General features: G+C 30.4%; 2 protein-coding genes and 1 long non-coding RNA gene across 7 annotated transcripts; 1 reads left to right on the plus strand and 2 right to left on the minus strand.

Annotated features, from left to right (window-relative positions):
* The first annotated feature begins 626 nt into the window (after nucleotides 1-626).
* LOC109605479 (mitogen-activated protein kinase kinase kinase 12) lies at nucleotides 627-19548 on the plus strand. 5 transcript variants are annotated; one of them, XM_049962967.1, is made up of 9 exons: nucleotides 659-941; nucleotides 3675-3831; nucleotides 13108-13310; nucleotides 13452-13661; nucleotides 15101-15479; nucleotides 15535-16315; nucleotides 17106-17463; nucleotides 17548-17869; nucleotides 18071-19548. In XM_049962967.1, the coding sequence occupies exons 2-9, from the start codon at nucleotides 3680-3682 to the stop codon at nucleotides 18360-18362; spliced, it is 2697 nt and encodes an 898-aa protein (XP_049818924.1). In that variant the 5' UTR covers nucleotides 659-941; nucleotides 3675-3679; the 3' UTR covers nucleotides 18363-19548. The 5 variants fall into 5 exon arrangements, with proteins under 5 accessions (XP_049818928.1, XP_049818924.1, XP_049818926.1 ...); XM_049962969.1 differs by lacking the exon at nucleotides 13452-13661 and having other exon boundaries at nucleotides 665-941; XM_049962968.1 differs by lacking the exons at nucleotides 659-941; nucleotides 3675-3831 and adding an exon at nucleotides 7170-7343.
* LOC126264548 (uncharacterized) lies at nucleotides 13373-13941 on the minus strand. Its single transcript, XR_007547243.1, has 2 exons — nucleotides 13647-13941; nucleotides 13373-13589 (listed from the first exon to the last, which is right to left on the minus strand). It is a non-coding gene; the product is annotated as an uncharacterized LOC126264548 (long non-coding RNA).
* A 48-nt stretch (nucleotides 19549-19596) lies between the features above and the next one.
* On the minus strand, nucleotides 19597-22456 carry LOC109605477 (armadillo repeat-containing protein 1-like). Its single transcript, XM_020022051.2, has 5 exons — nucleotides 22199-22456; nucleotides 21683-21849; nucleotides 21349-21487; nucleotides 21101-21295; nucleotides 19597-19836 (listed from the first exon to the last, which is right to left on the minus strand). The coding sequence occupies exons 1-5, from the start codon at nucleotides 22289-22291 to the stop codon at nucleotides 19660-19662; spliced, it is 771 nt and encodes a 256-aa protein (XP_019877610.1). The 5' UTR covers nucleotides 22292-22456; the 3' UTR covers nucleotides 19597-19659.
* Between the last annotated feature and the right edge of the window lie 2880 nt (nucleotides 22457-25336).

Consider the following 25336-nt stretch of genomic DNA (forward strand, 5'->3'; position numbering starts at 1 on the left):
ATATTGTCATGTATTTAGTAACATAGTATTAAAATTATCTCTCATATTTATTATTTCAAGATTATTGTGACTTGTTCACTTCTAAATAATTCAATATTAAACATTTTTTTGTAATTTTGGACCAACGACATTAGACAACATATCAAAGAATGGAAGAATTGTCAAATATTTTTATCCAATCCCAAAAAGGGGCTTCTGTGTATTTGGTGAAGTATTCGAGGATCCAATTAAAAATAATGTGATATTTACGCCTAGAAGGCAAAAAGTTGCTGATGACAAATGATTATGTTAGTCATTGGAACATGATGTAAGAAATACTAAATACCTTTCTGCCCCTTAACAGTTTCCTTTTCAAGCGAATGCAAAGTGCAGTCTTGCGGTAATGCACCGACACTGGAAGAACCTGTCGTAGGTTTTGACCCGCATTGTGTCGTCTTTTTTTACTACCTGCTCAGATCCCCCGTCTAACTTTTATGTACGATGTATAATACTTGTTGTGCTTGAACGACTTTTTCTTCGCAGTTACCATCTATGTGTTTGTGATTTATGAAGGAAAGTGGTTGGGAACAACCCCCGACGCAAGTACATACACGTCCGAGCGTGCACCACGCGAGGGTGTCTCCGTCTCTATCCAAACGTCTCTCTTCGCTCAGTCGAACAAAAGCCAACGGGCACAGAGAGATGGCGAGTAGTATCGAACGGGATCCGGTGCGGAGCGTACTAACGGCGCGCCATATTGACAATCGCTACCTGAGGACGGGGTGCACGGGAAAAACGTGAAAATGCGACTTGTTCACAATTAACTGTCGGATCGGTGTTTGGAAAGTGTTTGCGACGTTGGAGTGTCTGTGTTGAATTATGTGTGTGGGTTAATTTGCCGCTTGTGACTACTTTTTGGATATTTTTATTGTACCTACCTACCTACCTGTTCGTCAACTCAGGTGAGGATGGAACTACTTTACTTCGGACAATGTTCATTTCAAGCTACTATTACTATTATTACCAGGAAAATAAAAACAAACATACACGAAATAGGTTGTAAACTTAAAATGTACAATAAAAATATTATTTTTTGTACATTTAAATTTGTTGTTTATTAATGTACTTTAAATAGAATCTATTGGTGATTGAAAACCTTCTTTAGGGGTAAATTTCATTAACAAATAGATTTTAGTCTTCCAGAGCAAATTTACTACATAATACCACCATAGTTTCAAGTATTAAATTCGAGCAAATCTTATTAGTTAAAATGTAAGAAATGTAGGAAAAGCCCGTCTGAATGTAGAGAGAGACATTATGCTGGACAGAGATAACAGAAGTCAGCCTCATAGTGGGAAATTCACGTTTTCACGATGTTTTGAATGAATTATTTGAATTTGTGCAAACAATTTTAATTAATTAGTAAATGTGTAAATTAGATATGTATGTAAATAAATTTAAAAGGCACTTACTTGAATTTGTTAGTGATTAAAAAATATATTTTGTCATCTGAATTTAAGAACAAACATATTTATTAATTATTTTTAAATTCAGTTCATTAGAAAGCTCTTCAAAAGTGGTTAAAATTTAGATATGTAATAATATTGACAATAACATAATATATGATATATTTATTTCATTTTATGAATAATTAAAATTAAATAAACAAACATTTAGTTTTCCTATGCCCATTGTATCTATGTAAATTTAATATACAACATTTAATTAATGTAAGTAAATATTTTAATATGAGTGTAACCTTGGAATCCAGATTTAATAAAAATAAAAGTTATAAGGTAAAAATCAGAATTTGAATCTATGTTTATTTATTTATTCCCTTTGAGCACGTTTGATAGAGGGAGAACGAGGATATAGTCTTATACAATTTTTATAGCACCCTCGAAATCGATATTAGGCGGCAGAGTCCGAAAAGTGAAGGAAGGGGAACTGGCAGCGACTTCGAACCAGATAATGCTGAGGTAGCCAGAGAATGGACGGACGTTTTATTACATCACTTTCAGTTTTATTTAAAAATTTTCAAAATATGGTGACTACATTAATTCATTATTTTATTAATATCTTTTTTTTAATTTATGTGATCCTAATTCAGAGTTATTTAAAACATAATTTACCTTCATTAAGTTATAATAGATATAGAAACAATTACTTTTTTATAATAGATGGACACAATCAATTTTCGGAAAGTAAACTTGAACTCCTGATAACATTTTGATTGACATTTTAAAAAATCTTTTATGTCAAAGAAACAATTTACAAGTTTTATGTAAACGATTGTTGCATATTGTTAAATCATTATCTGACAATTTATTAAAAATATACTTTGAATAAATTTTTGATAATATTGTACAATCCTCTACTATGAGGGACATTTTTTGCACATGCGTCAACTCGATTTTAGGAGATTTTATAGTTAGGCATAATTGTTAGATTTCAGTTTAAATAAAACATGTAGAGAAAAATGTGTATGTAATTTATTTTGTTTTCCATATATGATTTTTGTTATTGAGGTGGTTGAATTCTAAAAAGGATAAAATTTGGCTAATCCTGCATTATTAATTAATTTTTTATTTACTCCACATTTTTTTTCACAGTTTAATATCTAATTAAAATTTCATTATAAATAAATAAATAAGATCTTACTGTACTTATCAAAAAATAATGGTAATAATAAAAAGGTAATGTTTTAGAAAAACAGCACCCAAATAATCTCTAAAGTAAAATAACTTAAAAATGATCTTATCAAAGGAATATTAAATGAACAACAACAGCAACAGCAGCAATAAATTAAGAATGTAATTATCAGAAGAATAAGAGCAGTAATCATCAAATTGAAAGAAAGAATATTCTTACTAAAAAAAAATAAAAAAAAATATTACACTATTTTAACAATAATTCAGTCACAGAAGAACGTAAAACTTTTACAAAGAACAATTCGAATATTTTCACCGTTACAAAGTGGCAACACTGCACTGTATACAGTTCAAGAAGGAACCAGTTCCTCACGACGCATGCGCTTATAGTCGCCGATTCTGCAATTTTATCATCTTTTTCTAAATTGAAATTTCAGTTCTACCTATAAAAATTTTTGAAATTTTTCATTTGATTTATATTAATTATTATAAATTTTGTGAAATACAATTTGTATTTTCAAATTGGAATCTTATTAAATATCTGAGAAGATTATTTATTTACAATAAAAAAATTATAATCAATGACTAATATGTTTTACTGCGAAAATCCTTTTTTGTAATTTATATCAAAATAGTATTTTTTTGAGTATGAAAAATATTAAATTTTTTGTCTTCTTTTCCATGATTTTTAAAGTTTAATGTTTTGTTTAATTTTTAAATTATTTAGATTTATTTTTCTAATTTTAGAGGACCATCCCCATTCTTTCAAATTACCCATTAATTCATGTCAGTCATGGTGATTTTAATTGAAGAATACACGACGAACCTATTTTGTATACGGTAGGAAAAGCGTTTGACCCGTCTGAATTTAGAGAGAGACATCGTGCATGACAGAGACAGCAGAAGTCTGTCCCATATTGCGATAGTTCTTGTCTCTATTGCACACGATGTCTCTTTCTGGATTCAGATGGACCAAACTCTTTTCGTACTGTACGTGTTCAAATGAAACAACAAACAACTATAGATAAAAAATATGTATTGCAGAAATCATGCACACACCTGAAAGCACGTTAGAGAGAGGACAAGGCCCACCACCGTATTCCGCCCCCGTATCAGCGGACTCTGCAGACCACGAAAAAGTGATCATACCCCACATACTCTCGTTGCCAAATCCAGACGAATGTGATAACTTGTCCGAAAGGTAAGCAATAATATTTGTAAGATTTGTAACGGGGGTATGGGTTGGATTAGAACCATGCACCGTGGTACACATCCTGTCATTAAGTGTGGGAAATGATTCTTAAATAAACCTGTTTTTACGTTTCCATTTTGATTTATGTGGGGGGAAACAATGGTTTGTAATATAATATTGCGATAATATACTTTTGAAAACGATAAGCCAAGATTATACACGTGCACTAAATAAACAAACATGTCGATTAATATTATTTAAGTTTTAATATTATCTGTCATTAATGTGTGGGTAAATATATGACTTCAAACTTGTATACATAAATATATTAAATCAGTGTGTTTCACAGAAAGTATTAAACAAAGCAGACGATTGCAAAAATAATAGTAATTAAAACGTATCCCAGAGGTAAGTAAAATTGGATATTTGATTGCAAAATATGAGGCATATGGCAAAGCGTTCCAATTAATGCTTGTTGCCGAACAGATAACAATCTCCAAGAAGTTAACCGTGGGTTAACTGGAACAAAAAATTCACTTTGAATTAGATTCGACGTGTCTGGAAAATCCTAATATAGACAATATATTTAAAGTTGCATAACATTATAGAAAACCAGCACCAGCACCAGCACCAGCACCAGCACCAGCACTACTTATGTTATATACGTAAGGATGTCCATAGAATGTTTACAGTTATGCAACTTACTCATTTGGACGAACTTCTATTTAATTGATATTTCACATAATTATGTAGCGCATATATATGACTCGCAATTAGATAATAAATAATGAAATAAACCAGTTTTAATGTAAAAATGTTTATTGCATTGGTGCATAAAATAAAAAACTTTCCACTTAGCAACTGTGTGGTGTGGTGTGGTGTGGTGTGGTTACACACCATGAAGATCTGCTTCAAGATTTGCTAAATTTAAAATACTACCAGTTTCTGTTACTTTATTATTAAGTAAAACCACTCAGTCTAATTATTGGACGGCAATTCAAAAGGAAACAAATTCTTATTTTATTTGTTTATTAAGAAAAAACATGAATTGTATGAAGGTGTTTATATGTTTTATAGCAATTTAATTACGTTTCTAATTTATTTTAAAAAACCTAGATCTAAATTCACCAATTTTGAATCTGAAAAGTTCATTTTTGGCATATTCAAAACTTTTTATACAAGTAAGATAGTTGTGAATCTTTTTAAGACAGTTTCGAGACCTTTTAAAGAATTTAAAGAATATAATTTGAAACTTTTTGTGCAATTTGTAAGTACCTAAACGATTTTTTTAATGAATCCAAGAATCGTCCTCTTAAATATTTGATTTTACTTTTCGAATACTCTGTGCATCTCATTAAAATAAAACAATGCGAATTTTTTTATTAAAACATAATGAATTCAAGGTCTGTTCAAGATTCTTTGTCGATTCTAGGTTGTTTTGCTTCGTTATCAAGGTTTTTGGGTGAAATTAATGTGTAACATCGTGTAACTCCATGTTAACAGAATACGAAGTATATTTGAAATGTATTGCCACGATTTTTAATTCTCCACTCCGACTTTTTTATTTATTTATTATATATTAATAAAAATCGTCAACAAATTATTAGTAAGTGGCTAAACTACAAGATTCCTACTAAGATCATCGAATAAATCTATGGCCTCATTTGTTCAAATTTATTTAAAAATCTAAAACCTGATTATTGCCATTCCCACACGAGTTGAATGGAGCACAATACACACGTATGTGCGGCGCCATTGTTCCCAGAAGAGATTTTACAAAAAAGTCGTGGGCGGACAGTCTACCAAATTATTTATTCTATCTTTATGGTAAACTCCAAACTACTCAGCCGCTAATTGGAACCATTGTGTCTTGATTGATTGTGATATTGATTTGTTACGATTAATAAATCTATTATGTAAAATAGACTTAAAAATAACATCTTCAACAACATAATTATATATTGGTATGGTGTAAAAAGCAACTGAGGGCAATTAAAAGGTTATTAATAACAGAAATAAACAATTTTTTACAGTAATTTGTGGGAATATTGTTTGATCAAAGACGTCATGAGTAAACCATCAGAGTGTGGCTATTTTATAATGTTACTTACTTTAATAAATTAATTTGTCGATAAAGAAAACATTTTATGTTTAATCCAACGATTTAAAACTAATCTGAAAGACACGACAGACAAGTTTTTTACGCCGTTTGAAATTTCCATAATTAAAACGAAGGATTCTCAGTTTTATCGAGGTTGTTTGTTTGCAAAAAAGTTGCAAAACACTAAACACAGGACTAAACCATGTGACGTTAAAAGAAGCAGTGAAACAATAATCTATGAAATATTTAAATTGCACAGATTAATATGATGTACCGTAAGGTTAGAAAGAATGTCTGTGATAAACTTTGAACCCGTTAAAACTTCAAATACTTATTACTTATTTTGATCTTTAAAAGCAATTTAAATTTTTTTCCTCTTCTCACAAACATTTCAATGTGTACAGTATTTTCTAAAACGTTAATTAATTAATTAAAATAATACATACAGTATTGACAGGACACCTCTACAAAATCGACACTTTCAATATACAATTTTTGCCAATACTGTATTTGTATACTATATAAAACGGGTGGCCAAACTGGCTCTTGATAAATGAGTTCTCTTTTCATTCCAATTATCAAGAGAAGTGAAATAAATATGTTTAACTTTTAACATTTACATTTAATACACAATTTTTTTAATATCTTTTAAATATGCATTTAATTGCAGCTCGCCACATTTGAAATTTTGAAAAATGGTTATATGATATTGTATAGTACATCGACGTAAAATAAAAACCTTTCCAATGATAATTATTTTTGAAATAACTACATTTGTATACGTTACTTCAAATGTTAAGCCTATTTAAAAAATTGAATAATAAGATTCTGTTAAATATTTTCAGAAAGGTCATATTCGAAAGTATCCAAAAGTTGGTCAAATTATTAGTAGAGTAATAAATTACTCCAATATGTGGTTTTTCAGTTATTTGAAAATATTGTACATTAAACGTACAAAATGGAGACAACAATATATTAATGAATAAAGTAACATTTATTATTATTAAATTTAAAGCTGACTTAACTTAACTCACTCACGCCATATCCAAAACTCCTTCAAAATTGAGGCAACAGTGACAGTGTCAATTATAAGTAAACATTGGAAGACTTCGTTGAGAATTTGAAAGAAGCGACCAGAGCCGAGTCGGCGGAGTATCGACAGTCGAGATTGGATTGTTTAAACAAAATGCGTCGCTGCCGCATAGAGATAACGTTGTTCAGTTAGTTAGTTAGTTAGTTGGTTGTGGTCGCGGCAGTGGGTACGCTGAACAGCCGGATGGTGTTTACGCGCTCAGTGATCTCCGCTTTTAGTTTTCAATATGGTGGTGCTCAAAGTGAACAACAGTGGGTTGTGCGGTAATTTGAAGCCGTTGCCTGAAGTGCCGATTTTCACGGTGGAAAACTACGAAAGAGACAAAAGGTTGGTTGTCTGAAGGTTACCTAACGGATCTCGATTGGCCAACGACAGCCAACGATTTCGTTTACAACTATTTGCCAAATGTTTGCGATGTGGAGCAAGTATAATATTTAAGAATAAATTATCTAACATCGCACAATGAACTTTCTCTCGTGTACGGTGTGTTCCACAATTTTAACAAGCTCCACATTCTTGCTCGTTACAAGTTTCAATTTTTTGCCACTCCTCCATTGGCCAGTCAATATGGAAAAGTTATTGTATGTATTAAACGATTACACTATTGTGAAATTTTAATGATCTAAAAATAAACAATGCCAATATTGTTGCTTCAACTCAAAAATTAAATACTGGACATACTCTTTCGAATATCTTTAAACTAAAATTAAAACTTTTGTATACAAAAGTTAATTGTAAATTAATTGCAAATTAGTTACTAAAGTAACAATTGTTTCTATCAATCAACAAATATCATAATTTACCCACTGTTGATAAATTTGACAAAACAATTCTGATAATATGAGAAATGTAACTCGTTGTATAGACATTAATTAGTAATTAATAATAATATAAATTATTATTAATTACTAATTAATTGCAAATTTGTTGTGAATTAATTTTTTTTAAATAAATCTTCTACAAATTATTTGATATTTAGTTATGGCCATCTAACTTTACTTCCTTGAAATATGTATATCATGAATCTTACTACTTTCTAATACCGGTAAGATGGATTCGATGATTTTTCCTTCTAAGTTTATTTTCTTTTACAATCAAATTGTTTTTTAAAAGTATAAAGTGTAATTATACTAATTAGAAAAAGATAAAACGATGTATGATATTTAAACAATATATTCAACCACACAAAAAAAATTAACTACTAAAAAAACTTTCATTACATGAAACAATACAGAAGAAGTATTTTTTTTTTCCAATAATTTTTAATTCTTAAGTTATTAGCAGTCACAAATTAATTGCGTTTTAAAATAACGTAATAATAACCTTGATATCTTATAGTACCGTACCCTGATTTAGAAATGAGCCTTTGAAGAAACGAATCAAGAAAAGAACAATTTGAAAAAGTCTTTATTTCTATTCTGCCTATCCGTCTATATATATTATATATATTTTTAGCGCATGCGTCAACTTGTTTTTGGGAGGTTTTATATTGCATTAGTTGCCAGATTCTAGTTTTAATAAAACATATAGAGAAAAATATTATTAAAAAATTTGTATGTAACTTATTTTTTTTTTCATGTATGACTTTTATTATTGAGATGGTTGAATTCTAAAAAAATAAAATTATTAATTAATTTTTTATTTACTTCTATATTTCTTTGATAGTTTAGTATCTAATTAAAATTTCATTATAAATAATTGTATTTATTTGTATTGTACTTAGCAAAAAATAATGGTTATAATAAAAATGTAATGATTAAGAAATACAACATAGAAATAGTCTATAAAATAAAATAACTTAAAAAATGTAAAGTAAAATATATTAAATGAGCATAGCAATAGATTAAGAATGTGGTTATCAGAAAAATAAGAATAATACATTGCTTTTAGAAACACCACGGGAATATAACCTGTAATGCAAAATATTTTAATTAATGAACAGTAAGCATCAAATTAGTAGAAAGAATATACACACTTTTCATACTCTCTTTTATACACCAAATTAAGCTCCAATTACTTGTTTCTTAAATTTTATGTAATTCTGTGTATCTTCAGAAAGTGAATGGTTACATATTTTCAAATATATTTACATATTTGCAGTAATTGTTCTATTTTATTAGATTTCATAAATTTACGTGATGTACATGGACTATTTCCTTGAATCCTTCAATTGTTTTACTTTGATACGGGAAATGCACAAACTTTTTATTAAATCTTAATAACATTTAATATCAAATAGTGTTATCACAACAAAAAATACTAAACAAATAATATTTGCAGTAATTAGTGTTTTATCAAGAGATAAGCACATACTTATCTCTTCAAGGTTTCATAAATTTATGTGATGTGATGTGATCAATTTCTTTTATTGTTAATTATTATTGTTAGTAATTGGCCACAAATTTTTAAAATTTCAATGATACTACAAATTATAATGTCAATGTGCTCAATGAATTTGATTTTAGACTTTTAGATTTGTAATTAAATACAAAATATATTTTGATATAATTAATATACGCCTCAAGTTGTGAACAAATTGCGTGGGGTAATCACATGGGATATATAATTCACACCTTCGTCGTTTCCTATATTTTATTAGACAGAAAAATATGTAAATGATTCAGAATATTTCTTCTTTTCTTAGTCACTGTCTAACATAATTTGAATGGGTGGTTCATAAACGACACACACACACACACAAGACGAATGGAGAAATCAAAAATGCCAATAAAGTTTATTTAGCCAGCTGCGAATAAAAATTTGTCTCTTGTTTAACCAAAACCATCCATCCCATCTAGGAACGAATGTTTTTAAACACATATCACGTATCCTTATCGATTCACTTATTATAACGTATCTGTGTAAATATTTTCCACTTTTACATTTATTTCTGTGTGCAACATCTAAGGCACAATTTTGGGTCAGTATCAAGGACAGCGTCTTTACCTTGATGTAACTTTCATATCTGGTTGGCAAATGTCTCTTTGAAATTTAATTGTTAGTTCATTTTACTCAGTTTTATAACATTAGGGATGGGATTATGCTAGTAAGGGGCAAGGCAGCAGGCAGCAAGCATTCTCCCCTCCGATTTGAGTCCGGCGAAACGTCAATGGCGGCACCCCTGCCTCAAAAATTCAATGCGAGGGTGGAAAGGTTAAGTTGAATCGATATCATACCGGGGTACACTTCCACCATGAACCCCGACGATATATTAGAGGGAGAGTTTTGTTTTACATGTACACTTCATCAAGTGTTGTCACTGCTTTCTAATTAATTTACCTTACTTGATTGAATCTCTTAATTTCCTGTCTAACTTTTAAAAACTGGCAAATTTATTTATAGTAAATTTAATGCTATTCATATTTGATTACTTGTCCTTCTATTTTTTTGTCTTTAACATAAATTTTGCCAATTTATTCCAATTGGCAATCTTTTTCTGCCCATTCATCCACACATTCTCCATTATTAAGTACTGATACAATACTGAATATTTTATAAAAATATTTTTATGTATTATATTGACTTTTTATCTATTATAAATATTAGATGCAACATAGAAAACCTAAAAAGTACCAACCTAATGTTATAAACAAGAAATATTCCTGAGCTCAAGGTCAAGAGGCGGATTACCAAATATAACAATAAGCGATGTTGTCATTTAATTTTATAACAGATATATATATTTCTATAATATTCAATTTTTTTTAATTATAAATTACGTTCTATACTATAGAAAAATAAAACAATTATATAATTGATATAAACTTTATTATACATACATAATAAAAACACAAAAACAAAAAAAGTATAATTGGGCCAAAAATCTGACCAAACCTAAAAAATGTATTGTATTAATAATAAATAATAAAAAATGAATAAAAGAATGTATAATAAATTCGACAAAACCAAAAACAAGAACTAAATAAATGAATTTCGGGACGTTGAATGTGATGAACAATTAAAAAACATAAATAACATTGCTATTCATAAAATAATGTACACCAACATAATTATACGTATACAGATACAAATGGCATAAATTAATTAAAGGGTACTTTTCTTTCAAAAACAATTTGTGTTACGATTTTATTATTTTTTCTATAACCTATAAACCACTAAAGAAGCACGCCATACCAAAACTTTGGGGAAATATTACCGTAAATTTTAGAAATTTTGCCAACCAATTTATGTTAATAGCAAAATCCCCAACTTTCCATGTTTCTCCCAGATGACAGTGTTAACCTTGGACCCCACTCACCTCCTACGCATGGCGTGGGCTCGTGCATTTCCGACGGTGTCGACAAATATATTCGGATGCACTCGGCAATGCAAGTAATCCTATGGCACACGGTGGCGTTTATGTAGTAATTTTTTTATCATTTTCTACATTCAAAGAGCCCATGGATTTTATTCAAGTGACTTGTACAAATAAATTGACCAATATTTAAAGTACACTTCTTTTACTTTAAATATTGGTCAATTTAACACCTCCCACTTATTAGTTTCTCTTCTAAAACATCCTTCATACGTCCTTGCCCACATCAAACATGTATTTATAGCCTCAGATAAACGGCAATACAATAAAACCAGCACAAAAAGGAGGCACTGACCATGTAATAATGCTAAGTTAAACTTTAGGTCGCAGTTAGGTGTTTTCACCAAATATAAATTACATTTAAGGACAACGTTCTTTCGTTCGTATGTACGTCAGACAATATTGTAAACAAATAAATACACAGGAATTCCCTACGTTATCGTCCACAAACGATACTCGAGTCACGAGGTGAACACATCACATGTTATAATCATGAATAGTAAAAAGACAATAATAATTAATTAATTATTTTTTTTTAAATTGGCTAATTTTTAAAATTAACGGCTACCTATACAATATGTGAATAAAATAATTTAACATTTAGACAAGATAACCTTGCCTGTTTTACACAATCAAAAAAAGTTGTTATATAGTCTTGCTCTTAAACTGGGTTGGTATCTAAATATTAGCTATTTTTAGCTTGTTCGCTGCCTTAAATTTTAACATTTTCGTTTGTTGTATATTTCAAATGTGGAAATGATTTTTGACATCAACATTATACCTACATTAAGTTTAATTTCAACTAGGTCAATAAAGAATAAATATCAAGAATAAAGGTATAATTTTATAAATCTTCTATTTCACAATAATAAATAAAACTCTGTTTTTTAAAACTTTGATAATAAAAAAAGTAAGAGGAAAAGTAAATTAGTATTTTATGTTGAATTGAATATTAAATTAATATTATATAGTACGAAAACAGTTTGATCCATCTGAATCCTGAAAGAGACATCGTTTTCAATAGAGACAGTACGTTTCCCACTATTGGATAGACTTCTGCTTTCTCTGTCATGCATATGATGTCTCTCTCTAAATTCAGACGGGTCTAACACTTTTCCTATTGTACATATCTAAATAATTAGTTTTAACAATTACATTCTGTTTATTTATTTATTCTTCATTGTCGTTTGGCGCCCAATTTTTTAACAAGTTTTAGTTTATCATAATATCCAGAACAATCAATAATGAACATTAGCTGGGAAATTCTCAATTTAAATCGATGGTTGCGTGACTGAAATTATTTCACGAAGTTGTTTTATTCTAAAAATAGACGTAAAATACATTTTTAGAGGAAGTATGTACTCAGTTATATTAGAATTATATTTATTGCTTATAAATTTCCTTTCTGTTAATATTTGACATGATTTTAACAATAATTATAACCCTCATTATAAACCACAACAATTAAAAACACCACTAATTGTATAAATTACCACAACTACCATATGGATACGGTATTTTTTAGGGTTCTAATAAGTTCAGTACACAGAACGTATAACGAGAGATCACAATCAATTCATTACCTTATAGTGGCGATGTTAATGACCTCTTTGTCTTTTGTTCCACAATCTCTTACAAGCATTACATTATTTGTTGTGCAATTATTATTTTTAACATTCAAATATGGAACACAAATTATCATATTGTTCTTATTAAGTACATCGATTAATATTTTCTTAATAGAATTTAGAAAGCTAATGTGATTTTGTGTTTCAGCTTGGTGTGTCTCCAAGATATTCGGAATTTGGCCAACGATTCGGCAGTGGTTAATATACCTCCAGTGGGACAGGACAGTTCTCCAGACACTCCACAACCAGCCTATGACTTGAAGCAAGGATGGATGAATGGGATCTTTGGATGTCTAAGGCCCGTTCTATCTATTATAGGAAAAGGGGTCGTCGAAAATAAAAATGTACCAGGTAAATGAAACCGCACCTTCAAATGGAATTATTTTATGTTTATAAAGTTTAAAATGAATGAATAAATTCCTGAATCGTATGTTCTACCTTCAATTATAAAAGCAACATTTGAATTAGCAAATATCCATTCATTTTTTGTAGATCATAATATTAAAGGTGTGGACTTTGAGTTAAGATGTCCCAGATGTTCCAATCTAATAGACAAGTTGACAGTCTTTCTCTGGATAAACTTAAAACATTTACTCGAGCATCAAACACTGATTTTCCTCCACAGAATACCTAAGGGCATGGTTCCCGATTATTTGATATACGTACTCAAAAAATATTACATAATACCACAACGCAAAGAAGGTAATGACAAAACAAACATATTTTATATCAATCAGCTTTCGAAAAATGGCTGCGTGGGAACATCATTGGAGACTCTGTTGTTCATCGTCACAATTTCATAGATGGGTTGACATGTCTTTTAATTGTTTCATGATGTTTGTGTTGGTGCTTTAAATTTGTGTTAATACACGTGATACCATCCATTTGTTTGGTAAAAGTCTGTAGAAGCATGACTAGTGTAGCTCAGAAAATAATCTGATTAATAATGACACCCATCCATGGCATATCTTTAAATGTTGTTTCTTAAGATCGACTGTATATAAATGCTAAAATATGTAGAGGGCACTATTATATTGATATTTCATTAGTTGTTTTCACTATTTAAATGCTTTTTCCTGTAACAAATGTTATTTCATGAATTTCCCACATATAAAACTTTCTAATTTATTATAATCAATTACAGATTTTCAACAGATATTTATTAGAATTGTTTGTTTTAAATATGAACTATTTTTAGGTTAAGCGTTAATCGTTGGCCTCATGACACCGCGTAGATAAAATATACGAATTAAAATACATAGAGTAGACCATTAACACCTAGAATAGGTATCAGTGATTTACTTTAAACGGCTTACTAAATACGTTCCTAAATAAGGGACCTATCGAAGATTTCGCGCTTGTCGAAGGTAGTCGATTGGTTCCGACCTTTCGATCATTCGGTATACCCCCTATATTTCGAGCATTTCAACAAAAATTTATCAAACCTTTAAAATCTATCACTAAATGAAAAATGAATTTGAAATTCAGCACTTAAATTGAATCACACTTAATATACCATAGATTGGGTTTCATTATTTTATCACATTTTAATGTTTTTAAAATTTCTAAAATATAATCATTGACGGTAACCTCTTATAATCAAAAATATTATCATCATATAAAAGATAATCACATAATAATGTATATCATTGGACTTTGAAAAATAATATTGGTTATCGAATCTATTTATATCTTATCTATTTATCTTATAAAATTATGTGATAAATCATTTGCGCCTGGTTTTTTTGCGGGGTAAATGTGTCCATCCGAAATGAAGAACAATGAACTACAGGAGGGGAAATCCTGTAGCAGATTTCATCCGTAAACTAACTGGTTTGAATGTCAGAAGATTTCCCACCAATCAACCGAAAGGTACGAAAACATTCTAAATATTGGGCAATGATCACGTGATTGCATTCATCAATTGGACATAATAAAGATGCAATAATCAATTATTTCTAATAATCCATCATTAACAATTTTGTATGTCCTATAATTTTTTTAAATTCTGTCACACAAATTACGTTTTTGGCCATATATGTATGTATCATCTCACACAATCAAATATGGCAACTGGGTGACAAGTCTTCCATGTCCTTCAGACCTAAAAATCAAACCAATTTATCGAATTTTATTTTCAGATGATTGGGAGATCCCCTTTGAGAAGATCACACAGCTCACTTTTCTGGGATGTGGCGCCCAAGGAGCCGTATTCTCTGGCATGCTTAACGACCTCCCCGTAGCAGTAAAAAAAGTTAACGAACTGAAGGACACCGACATCAGGAACTTACGTAAACTCAATCATCCGAACATCGTCAAGTTTCAAGGTGTTTGCACCCAGGAACCATGTTTTTGCATCGTCATGGAGTTTTGCCCTTATGGCACTTTGTTCAATTTGCTCAAGACCCAGGCCCAAGCTGTCACCATCCAGAGAGTTGTCAATTGGTCCAAACAGATTGCCAGTGGGATGAATTACCTGCACATGCACAAAATCATTCACAGGGACTTGAAGAGCCCAAAGTAAGTACTTGTATTTTATATGTACATATATATACTTATTGAAGTTTTGTTGCAGCGTATTAATTGGCGAAGACGAAGTGATAAAAATCAGCGACTTCGGTACTTGTCGAACCTTCAATGGCATCAGCGAAAAAATGACATTCGCAGGTACAGTCGCCTGGATGGCCCCAGAAGCAATACAAGAAAAAGCTTGCAGCGAAAAAGTAGACATTTGGTCGTTCGGAGTGGTTTTGTGGGAGCTTCTCACCTGCGAAGTACCGTACGAAGGTCTTGAGCAAAGCGCCATCATGTACTCCGTTGGCAGTGGCAAACTGACGCCCCCCATTCCCGAGTCGTGTCCAGACGGATTCAAATTGATAATGCAAATCTGTTGGAAAATGAACCCCAAAGAGAGACCTTCGTTCAAACTCATATGTAACCATCTCGAAATTGCGTCGGTTGAAATTTTAGCCAAATTCGAAGACAAACCATTCTTCATCACCCAAGAAAATTGGAAGCAGGAGATCAAAACTCAGATCACACAGTTCGTGGAACAATTCCAAAAAACACAGATTGAATATAAACTAAAGGAAGAACAGCTAATTGAAAAGAGGCAAATGGAAATAAAACACATCAAAGACATTCGGGAATTGTACGATAGAAAATTAGAAAAGGTTAATCAACTGTACATGGAACTGAATGCTGCTCTGCAATATATTGATAAATTCAGGCACGCCGGACGCAAAAAGAGGGTATTTCCGGTACTAAAGAAAAATGAGAGACGTAGATCCAGCAACCAGAGTACCACCCCAACAAGTCCTGATTGTAGCCTGACAAGCCCAGATACTCCCCAATTGGTAAGGACAACTAATCTAATATATAAGAATCTAAAGTTAATTACAATTGTAACAGTACTAACTAATCATTATTTATTTTTAAGATGCATGAAGTTTTAGATGGTGTTGCATGTGGTGTATCCTCTGAAAATGGTGACCTTGATGTTATTTGTGATATTTGCCATTCTGTGGCTACTAATGCCTTTTTATGTACGAAATGCGACATGACTTTTCATCCGAACTGTATTCTTATAACAAAAGACCTGCCAAATAGAAATTGTAATCATCAAATAATTGATCCTTCTGATTCAATTGATCTGTTATTAGAGCAAGTCAAACATTTAACTTTATTGATACAATCACAAGAAAATAATTTACGAGTCGTTAAGAACTTGTTGAGTGATCGAGTACCTGAAGAACATGTCATTAATCTCAAGAAATAAATACAGGAATTAGTACAGTAAAAGTATGCTGTGTGTAGCTGTGAAATATGTAGTACAAAATACTAACAAAGATATTGGAACAAATTAAATAAATAATCTAATTATTTAATAGAGATGTACATAACATAAAATTTTCAATAATTTTGAAATAAATATTTTGTTTTTATAGTGCATCATGCTTTATTAACCCCTTTTACATACACATTTTGTGTCATGTGCCTCCTGGTGGGAGACATATAAAACATGTGTGTTGATTATTCCATGAATTAAATTTTATGTCACCATTTTATTTTGGATCTAAAACCTCTTTTGGATAAAACAAGTGACATTAAGAAACTTTGATTAATTTTGTTTGTATTATTTTCTAGACCCCGGCGAAATTACCCCTCTATGCAACATTGAACGATACAACAGATTCAGTATCTCAGACCACACAAACATCAATATCCACAAGAAAGCGACATTATCGAACAAACTCCAGTTCACCCAGAGGATCGGGATGCTCCAGGATATCACGAACATCCACGGTCACAGATGCAGAAACTCAAACCGACAGTATGGACGTCAGCGAACCGGATCTCAGCCCATCTACGAGTTTTTCAAGTCAAGTGACCATGTATCCTCAAAGGGTGATCTTACAGGAGTTCAGGAACAGCGAAGATGATGACGAACGAGTTAATGGGAATTCGGTGCAGTTACACTATATGGCCCAGCATTCACAACCATGTAAGTAATTATGAAAATGTATCAGTATTTTTAGTACTTTCAGCAATTATCATTAAGTATTTAAATATGTTAAAATCTTTACAGCTGTTCAGGTGTTTACAAGGGTGGACTCCAGGAGTACAAGCCCCATACTGTTTAATCAAGATGATGACACCATAAACCGAAACATGGATCATCCCAGATTATCCAGCGATGAAGAGAACTTGGAAACTTTGGGCAGAAAAGTGTCCGAAATGAGAATAAGCACGTTATTCTCTTCGGAAAATGGTAATCTCACTGACGATTTGGGTGAAATTATCCGGAAGAAGGCCAGCTGTGACACAAGAGATAGCACAGAAGACGCTGCCAATGATAGCTTCACTGATGAAGAGGGAGAAATTTGTAATCATTCATTGAGAAGACGAAGGTGAGACATTTAAAGATACTCTCAATACCTAACTAACTTTTTCAATTATCCTTAATAGTAAGCAAGGAAAAGAAAATGTTGTTAAGCAAAGGTAATTAATGAATAACACCCATGTATTTGCACATTTGATCACACATTATGACAAACTGCACACATTGATTGTAATGTATTTCTTCAGTACATATTATTTAATATTTTTAGCGTTGCTCGACGGCCCATATACCCTGGACGTCGCCCCAACAGATACAAATTCAACCACCATTATCAAAGAGAACAACAGAACGCCTCGGACGAAGGCAACACATCAGAATACTCAGTCTCTCCCTCCAGCAAAAGCTCCACTCTGGAATCGAATCCTGAAAGGATACGACTACCGAATATCTCCCTGAAACGACCCAATCTCTCTGACGGTTCATCGGAAAGCGAGTCCGAGGAGAACATGACCATCGTCACTCAATTGTCTTTTAGGAATAAAACAGAGAATGCAGTCTGAATTGCGATTTAGTTTAGTTTTGTAAAACGTTAATTGTACATTAAATGTATGTAGGTTTTTCGAAAGAGACATTAATTTGCATATTTTCCTAAACATGGAAATACATTACCTGTTAGCTTAAGCCTTTGATAGTTATAATCTCATAAGTTTTTCTTAGGGTATAAGAGAAATGTTATGAATTGAATCAATCTGATTACCTTTATTGTACAATTTTCTGATTTTATTATTTATACATGCATAGTTGTGCATTTTGTGCAATAAATGTATACTTACTAGTATTATGTACTTAATTTAACTTTTAACGCATATACATATAAGAACAGAAATGATTTCAGTTTCAGTCTTGTTATTGTAATAAAATTTGAGTCTCTTGTTTGTGACATTAAAGTGTTGTTAAATATGTCAACGCATCATTCATATTTTTACATTTGTAGACTGTTTTTATACTCTATTGAAACACCTTTTTTGAAACGTATGGCCTTTGCCAGCTTTTTTGGCAGTTTTTATAATTGGATGACGTATTTTTATAGGACATATTATGATGAACAGTATTTTTAGATATTCATTTGCTTTGAAAATAATGCACCTGTATAAAATTATATGCGAACAAAAGTTAATAATTATCGTGATGTTTGATATTTTAATTAATTTATTTTTTTATACCCATACATTCCATTTTTTCTATTATTTAAATGTGTTTGAATTAGTTATATTTATTTATTATTTACCTGTTTCAAGGTAGCTAGCTACATTTAATGTTATGCTATATATTTAAAGAAGTAAAGAAATAAATTATCTGAATATATTTATCAAAATTTCTATTGTACCGTTTTAAACCCACTTAAATATTTATAACCAAATATTATATTATACATTCCATGTTTATTGTTGAAATTCGTCCGAACACATTTAGACCAATTACATTTTTTACGAGATTGTATAGTCCATAACCATGAAGAATGTACAAATTGTTTATATTTTTTAGGATATAGAAAATTGTGCTCTAATCATTTTCGCTGAAAATTTGTTGTAAAAAGTAGAAATTACTTTGTATACTTCTTACATTCCATTTTTGGGAGTTGTCCTCTTAGTATTGTTAGGCAGATTAAGTAAGTCTGTTTGGCTTTATAATTGTCAATGAATTTGAATAATTATTGAAATATATATTGTCATCAATAAAATATTTATTTGTTTCATTAAATAATTTGCTAATACTTTTATTTTTTATGAAATAACAGTTTATTTAATAGATATCAATAGGTTTTACATATCAAAAATATTTAACAACATAGATGAGTTACCAGTAGAAAGAGTCATTCCAGAAGTTAATTACGGATTTCAACATGTTATTTCCCCCATTAACAATTCTTGCACCAAATTGTTTCAATGCCTTTTTCTTTGGACTTATGATTTCATCTTCTAAATATTCCAAATAGCTTCTGTTCAATTTGATTTCAGTAACATCAAGATAGTCCTGCAAATTTGAATAATTTCTAATTAATATGTCTTCACTTCCAAATTGACTGTAGGAATAAATCTCATAAATTATTGCAAAAATTAAAATTAATTGACCAAAATCGGAATGATTCATTAGTTTACAAGTTATACATTTAATGAAGTATTAATAGAAACTCATTGACAGGAAGTTCATTGAAAAGTGGGACTACGTCGAAACTGACCAGTCTATCTTCTACATCAAGATGTAATCCTTTCAATATCTTTACAAAATGAGGTTGGAGCAATCTATTAAGATACTTAATTAAATTAAGTGTTGGTGACCTAGGAGTACTAACGGTATTTCGGAGTGGTACATTATCCTTATGTATTTTGGGCAGACCATATAGGCGAGGTGGAAAAGTAAAAGTAAGATAATATATTCTAAGCAAGGGGTGGCCAAACTGTGACTCGCGAACCACATGAAGGATTGAAGGTTTGAAGGATTATTTGTGGCACTCGATAAATGTACCCGAGTTCCCTTTTCATTCCAGAATTATCAAGAAAAGTGAAATAAATATGTTTAATATTTTATAGTTATTTAAATTCAATACACATTTTTAGTATTTTTATTTGTCTGTTTTCAATAAATATAATTTTTGTAAACAATTTTTTGGAATACCTTTCTTGCATACTTTTTAAATATGTATTTAATTGCGGTTCGCAAAAAATTTGGAATTTTGAAATATAAGCCATATTCTATCAAAGAGCTTGACCACCCCTGTTCGAAGTCATTTCCAATGCGACTTCTATACAGGATTCTAAAATGCACTACATCTAGTTTTGGCTATTGTTTGGAAGATGGCGCTAGTTGTACTAAATTTGTTCAAAAAAATACAGGTTTAATTATTTGGTACATCCGCGAAATTCTGCTGTCCTACTACTCATGTGGCTCGTGCGTCTTCTTACGACGTTTAAACCCAGTAGCGCAACTACCGACACCTTCGCAAGCGCAATAAAGTAGACCACGCAGTGCATAAAATAATATTTGAGGGACATTACGGTGCTACAGTACGTTGTGTTTGTTGTTTATTGACAGTTTTTAAGTTTTTATTATGATTTATGTACGATTGGTTCAGTCTCAATTCCTATGAATTAATTCATTGTTCTGTAATATAATCAATATAGTTGTAGTAACTGAACCAAGGTAATAACAATTAACCATTAATTAACAAAATTTGGTGTAAGAAATTTTTCTTATATTTTGAGCTAAGTAGGCAATATTGTATTATTTTCAGTGTTACCTCACTGCCATTTTCTTTGTTCCTAGTAACAATTAAACATTTCAGGTCGCACTCGTCGTCCACTTCTTTTATGACATCTTCGATAGTAATTTTTGGACACAATCGTATAGCACATCTCTTCATTTCCATGTCGATTATAAACGAAACAACGCCACGTATCTTAATTAAAGTCTCTTCTAAATCCTTTTTATTGTTCTACAATTAATTAAATGTTCCATAAAGAAAAGTAAATATTTGTCTAATACCACCTCATTTAACTCCTTAATGAATAACAAATACATCAAATTAGTCTTGGATTTGGTGTTACGAGGTCGAGAACCGGCGCTTCTTAATATGTCATTTATTTCAACAGCCTTTTTGTAAATATCATCATTTTTATTTCTCATCCTGGAAATTGAGGGGAAATTAAATACAACTTGGTCTGCAGTCTCCTGTATGTCTTAGACACTTTTTGGATGGATGTGTGTTCGCGTCACCGACATGCTTCTAGTGCTGTGTATATCTTATAAGTGAAATTGAACGGAACATTAACTAATTATGAACATTATGAAATTTCAAATTTTAATACTTTCTTCATCTTACCTCACACTTACAACTTCAACAGCTTCGTATACTCCAAATGTTGAAATAAGTTCCAAATGGTAATCTTCATTGGCAATGTAATTTCCTATTATGTCCAGACATAATTTAACAATGGTCACGTTCTTCTTCTCAAGCATCATAGCTGCATATAATATAATTTTTTTATTCTGAAATGAAATATTTATCAATTAATTTATATAATTTTCAAAATTTCAGCGCCACAAATAAATCTTATTTGAATTTAAAATAGTACATGCATAAAGTTCTAGATTCTTGTTGATTAAAATTAGCAATTTATATGTATGTATAGCAACACACATTAATTGCCTCTGAATAAAACAGAGATAGTTTTAATATTGAAACAGATAGAAGTAGATTTATCAACTACATTGGAATATTTCATTAAACTTGTTACTACAGTTAAGTAAGATACGTAGCTAGGGGGCAACCGATAAAAATTTATTACTCCTGCTACTTCTAACTTTTAATGGATGATTAACGAATATTGGTACTAACCTGTGACCAATTTTCTTTGTTGACATCAAGATTCATACTGAAATTTCTAAACAACTGCAACTGATCAATAATATCAACGTCTGTTTGGTTCATGTTGCAGGACTAAAGCTATAAACGTGGTGTAAATTAAAGACACTGCTTACAAATGTCACACTCTCACTAAATATCGTTGTGACAATTTTGACATTAAAACGCAGTTGTGTAAATTAGCATATTAAATGACTCAGACTAGAAGTTACTAGCTCACTAGATGCGAACGCAGGAGATTCTCGCGTAAAAAGAGATTACGAAAAGCAATTGCTGGAATCCTAAATAAACTTTGACTTATTTATTATTGGAAGATGGTGCAGTAATAATACCATTGCACTTGTAAACCATTTACGGTCAATATTTATGTAAATTAAGGTCCGCATATGAATATTTACATGAGATATTTAATTTATCCACATTTATATGTGGGAAGCATAATTTAATCCCGATGGGGAATAACTTAAATCTTTAATTGGAAGCGGGGCAATAAAATGTACTTCTTCTGACTTATGTTATTAACTTAGCAGCTTTTGAATATCTAGATACATATATATGTGTGTATCGGCCCGTAATAAATTCAAACTTAAACCATAACAATAACAAATGATTATGTTTGATTTAACGGTCTTTCCATTCAGAATCAAAATGAATCTCGATAAAAGTACATGTATATTAGGGTGGGCCACAAATTAACTGAAAAATTCCTTAATTTTATCATCTCAGTTTTCCATTTTTCTATTTACATTTCTTGTGAGATATCTCAGAATTTTTTCATCACACTTACCGTTTACAAGATATCGGAGATCAAAGTTTGAAGAATATTCACATTCACATTCACATTCACATTCACATTCACATTCACATTCACATTCACATTCACATTCACATTCACCTTCACATTCACATTCACATTCACATTCACATTCACATTCACATTCACATTCACATTCACATTCACATTCACATTCACATTCACATTCACATTCACATTCACATTCACATTCACATTCACATTCACATTCACATTCACATTCACATTCACATTCACATTCACATTCACATTCACATTCACATCCACATTCACATTTCAATAAACCCGTTAAAAATTATTAAATCACGATACTAAGTTGTGATAAGAACAAAATTATGAAAAGGAAATATTGTTAAAAATTGATTAGAAAGATATTCATTTTAATTTCATACTCATGTTCATATTCACATTCACATTCACATCACCTTCAGATAAACCTGTTAAAAAATATTAAATCACGAGTTGCGATAAGAACAAAATTTTGAAAACAAAATATTGTAAAAAAATTGATTATATATATTCATATTCATTCCATATTCACATTCACAATCACATTCACATTCATATTCACATTTAGATAAACACGATACCAAGTTGTGATGAGAACGAAATTATGAAAAGGAAATATTGTAAAAAATTTAATTAGAAAGATATTCATATTCATTTCATATTCATGTTCACATTCACATTCACATTCACATTCACATTCACATTCACATTCACATCCGCATTCACATTGACATTTCAATAAACCCGTTAAAAAATATTAAATCACGATACTAAGTTGTAATAAGAATAAAATTTTGAAAAGAAAATATTGTTAAGAAAGAAATTCATATTCATTCCTTATTCACATTCATAATCACATTCAAATTCACATTCAGATAAACCCGTTAAAAAATATTAATTCACTGTACTAAGTTGTGATAAGAACAAAATTATGAAAAGGAAATATTGTTAAAAAAATGATTAGAAACGTATTCATATTAATTTCATATTCACATTCACATTTACAGTCACATTCACATTCACATTTACATTCACATTAACCTTCACATTCACATTCACATTCACATTCACATTCACATTCACATTCACATTCACATTCACATTCACATTCACATTCACATTCACATTCACATTCACATTCACATTCACATTCACATTCACATTCACATTCACATTCACATTCACATTCACATTCACATTCACATTCACATTCACATTCACATTCACATTCACATTCACATTCACATTCACATTCACATTCACATTCACATTCACATTCACATTTCAATACACCCGTTAAAAAATATTAAATCACGATTCTAAGTTGTGATAAGAACAAAATTTTGAAAACAAAATATTGTAAAAAAATTGATTATATATATATTCATATTCATTCCATATTCACATTCACAATCACATTCACATTCATATTCACATTTAGATAAACACGTTAAAAAATATTAATTCACGATACCAAGTTTTGATAAGAACAAAATTATGGAAAGGAAATATTGTTAAAAAATTGCTTGGAAAGATATTCATTTATCACAACTTGGTATCGTGAATTAATATTTTTTAAAGGGTTTATTTGAATGTGAATATGAATGTGAATGTGAATGTAAATGTGAGTGCGAATGTGAACGTGAATGTGAATGTGAATGTGAATGTGAATGTGAACAAAATTATGAAGGAAATATTTTTAAAAAATTGATTAGAAACATATGCATATTCATTTCATATTCACGTTATTATTAACATTCACATTTACAGTCACATTCACATTCACATTCACATTCACATTCACATTCACATTCACATTCACATTCACATTCACATTCACATTCACATTCATATACACATTCTGATAAATCCGTTGAAATAATATTAGATCGCGATACTAAGTTTGTGATAAGAACAAAATTATGAAAAGAGAATATTTTTAAAAAATTGATTAAGAAGATGTTCATATTTATTTCATATTCACATTCACATTCACATTCACATTTACAGTCACATTCACATTTACATTTAAATTCACATTCACATTCACATTCATATTCACATTCACATTCACATTTACATTCACATTCACATTCACATTCACATTCACATTCACATTCATATTCACATTCAGATAAACACGTTAAAAAATATTAATTCACGATACCAAGTTGTGATGAGAACAAAATTATGAAAAGAAAATATTGTTAAAAAATTGATTAGAAAGATATTCATATTTATTTCACATCCACATTCACATTCACATTCACATTCACATTCACATTCAC

This window comes from Aethina tumida, chromosome 2 (genome assembly GCF_024364675.1).
Source record: "Aethina tumida isolate Nest 87 chromosome 2, icAetTumi1.1, whole genome shotgun sequence".
Taxonomy (NCBI): domain Eukaryota; kingdom Metazoa; phylum Arthropoda; class Insecta; order Coleoptera; family Nitidulidae; genus Aethina; species Aethina tumida.

Excerpts from the sequence above, each read along its gene's own strand:
- LOC109605479 (XM_049962967.1), top strand. The coding sequence starts at position 3,680 with ATGCACACACCTGAAAGCACGTTAGAGAGAGGACAAGGCCCACCACCG. Across the intron at positions 13,311-13,451 it reads CGAAAATAAAAATGTACCAG|ATCATAATATTAAAGGTGTG; the intron begins GTAAATGAAACC and ends CATTTTTTGTAG. Across the intron at positions 16,316-17,105 it reads GCCCAGATACTCCCCAATTG|ACCCCGGCGAAATTACCCCT; the intron begins GTAAGGACAACT and ends ATTATTTTCTAG.
- LOC109605477 (XM_020022051.2), bottom strand. The coding sequence starts at position 22,291 with ATGAACCAAACAGACGTTGATATTATTGATCAGTTGCAGTTGTTTAGA. Across the intron at positions 21,488-21,682 it reads GTTGAAGTTGTAAGTGTGAG|GATGAGAAATAAAAATGATG; the intron begins GTAAGATGAAGA and ends CTCAATTTCCAG. Across the intron at positions 21,296-21,348 it reads TCATTAAGGAGTTAAATGAG|AACAATAAAAAGGATTTAGA; the intron begins GTGGTATTAGAC and ends AATTAATTGTAG.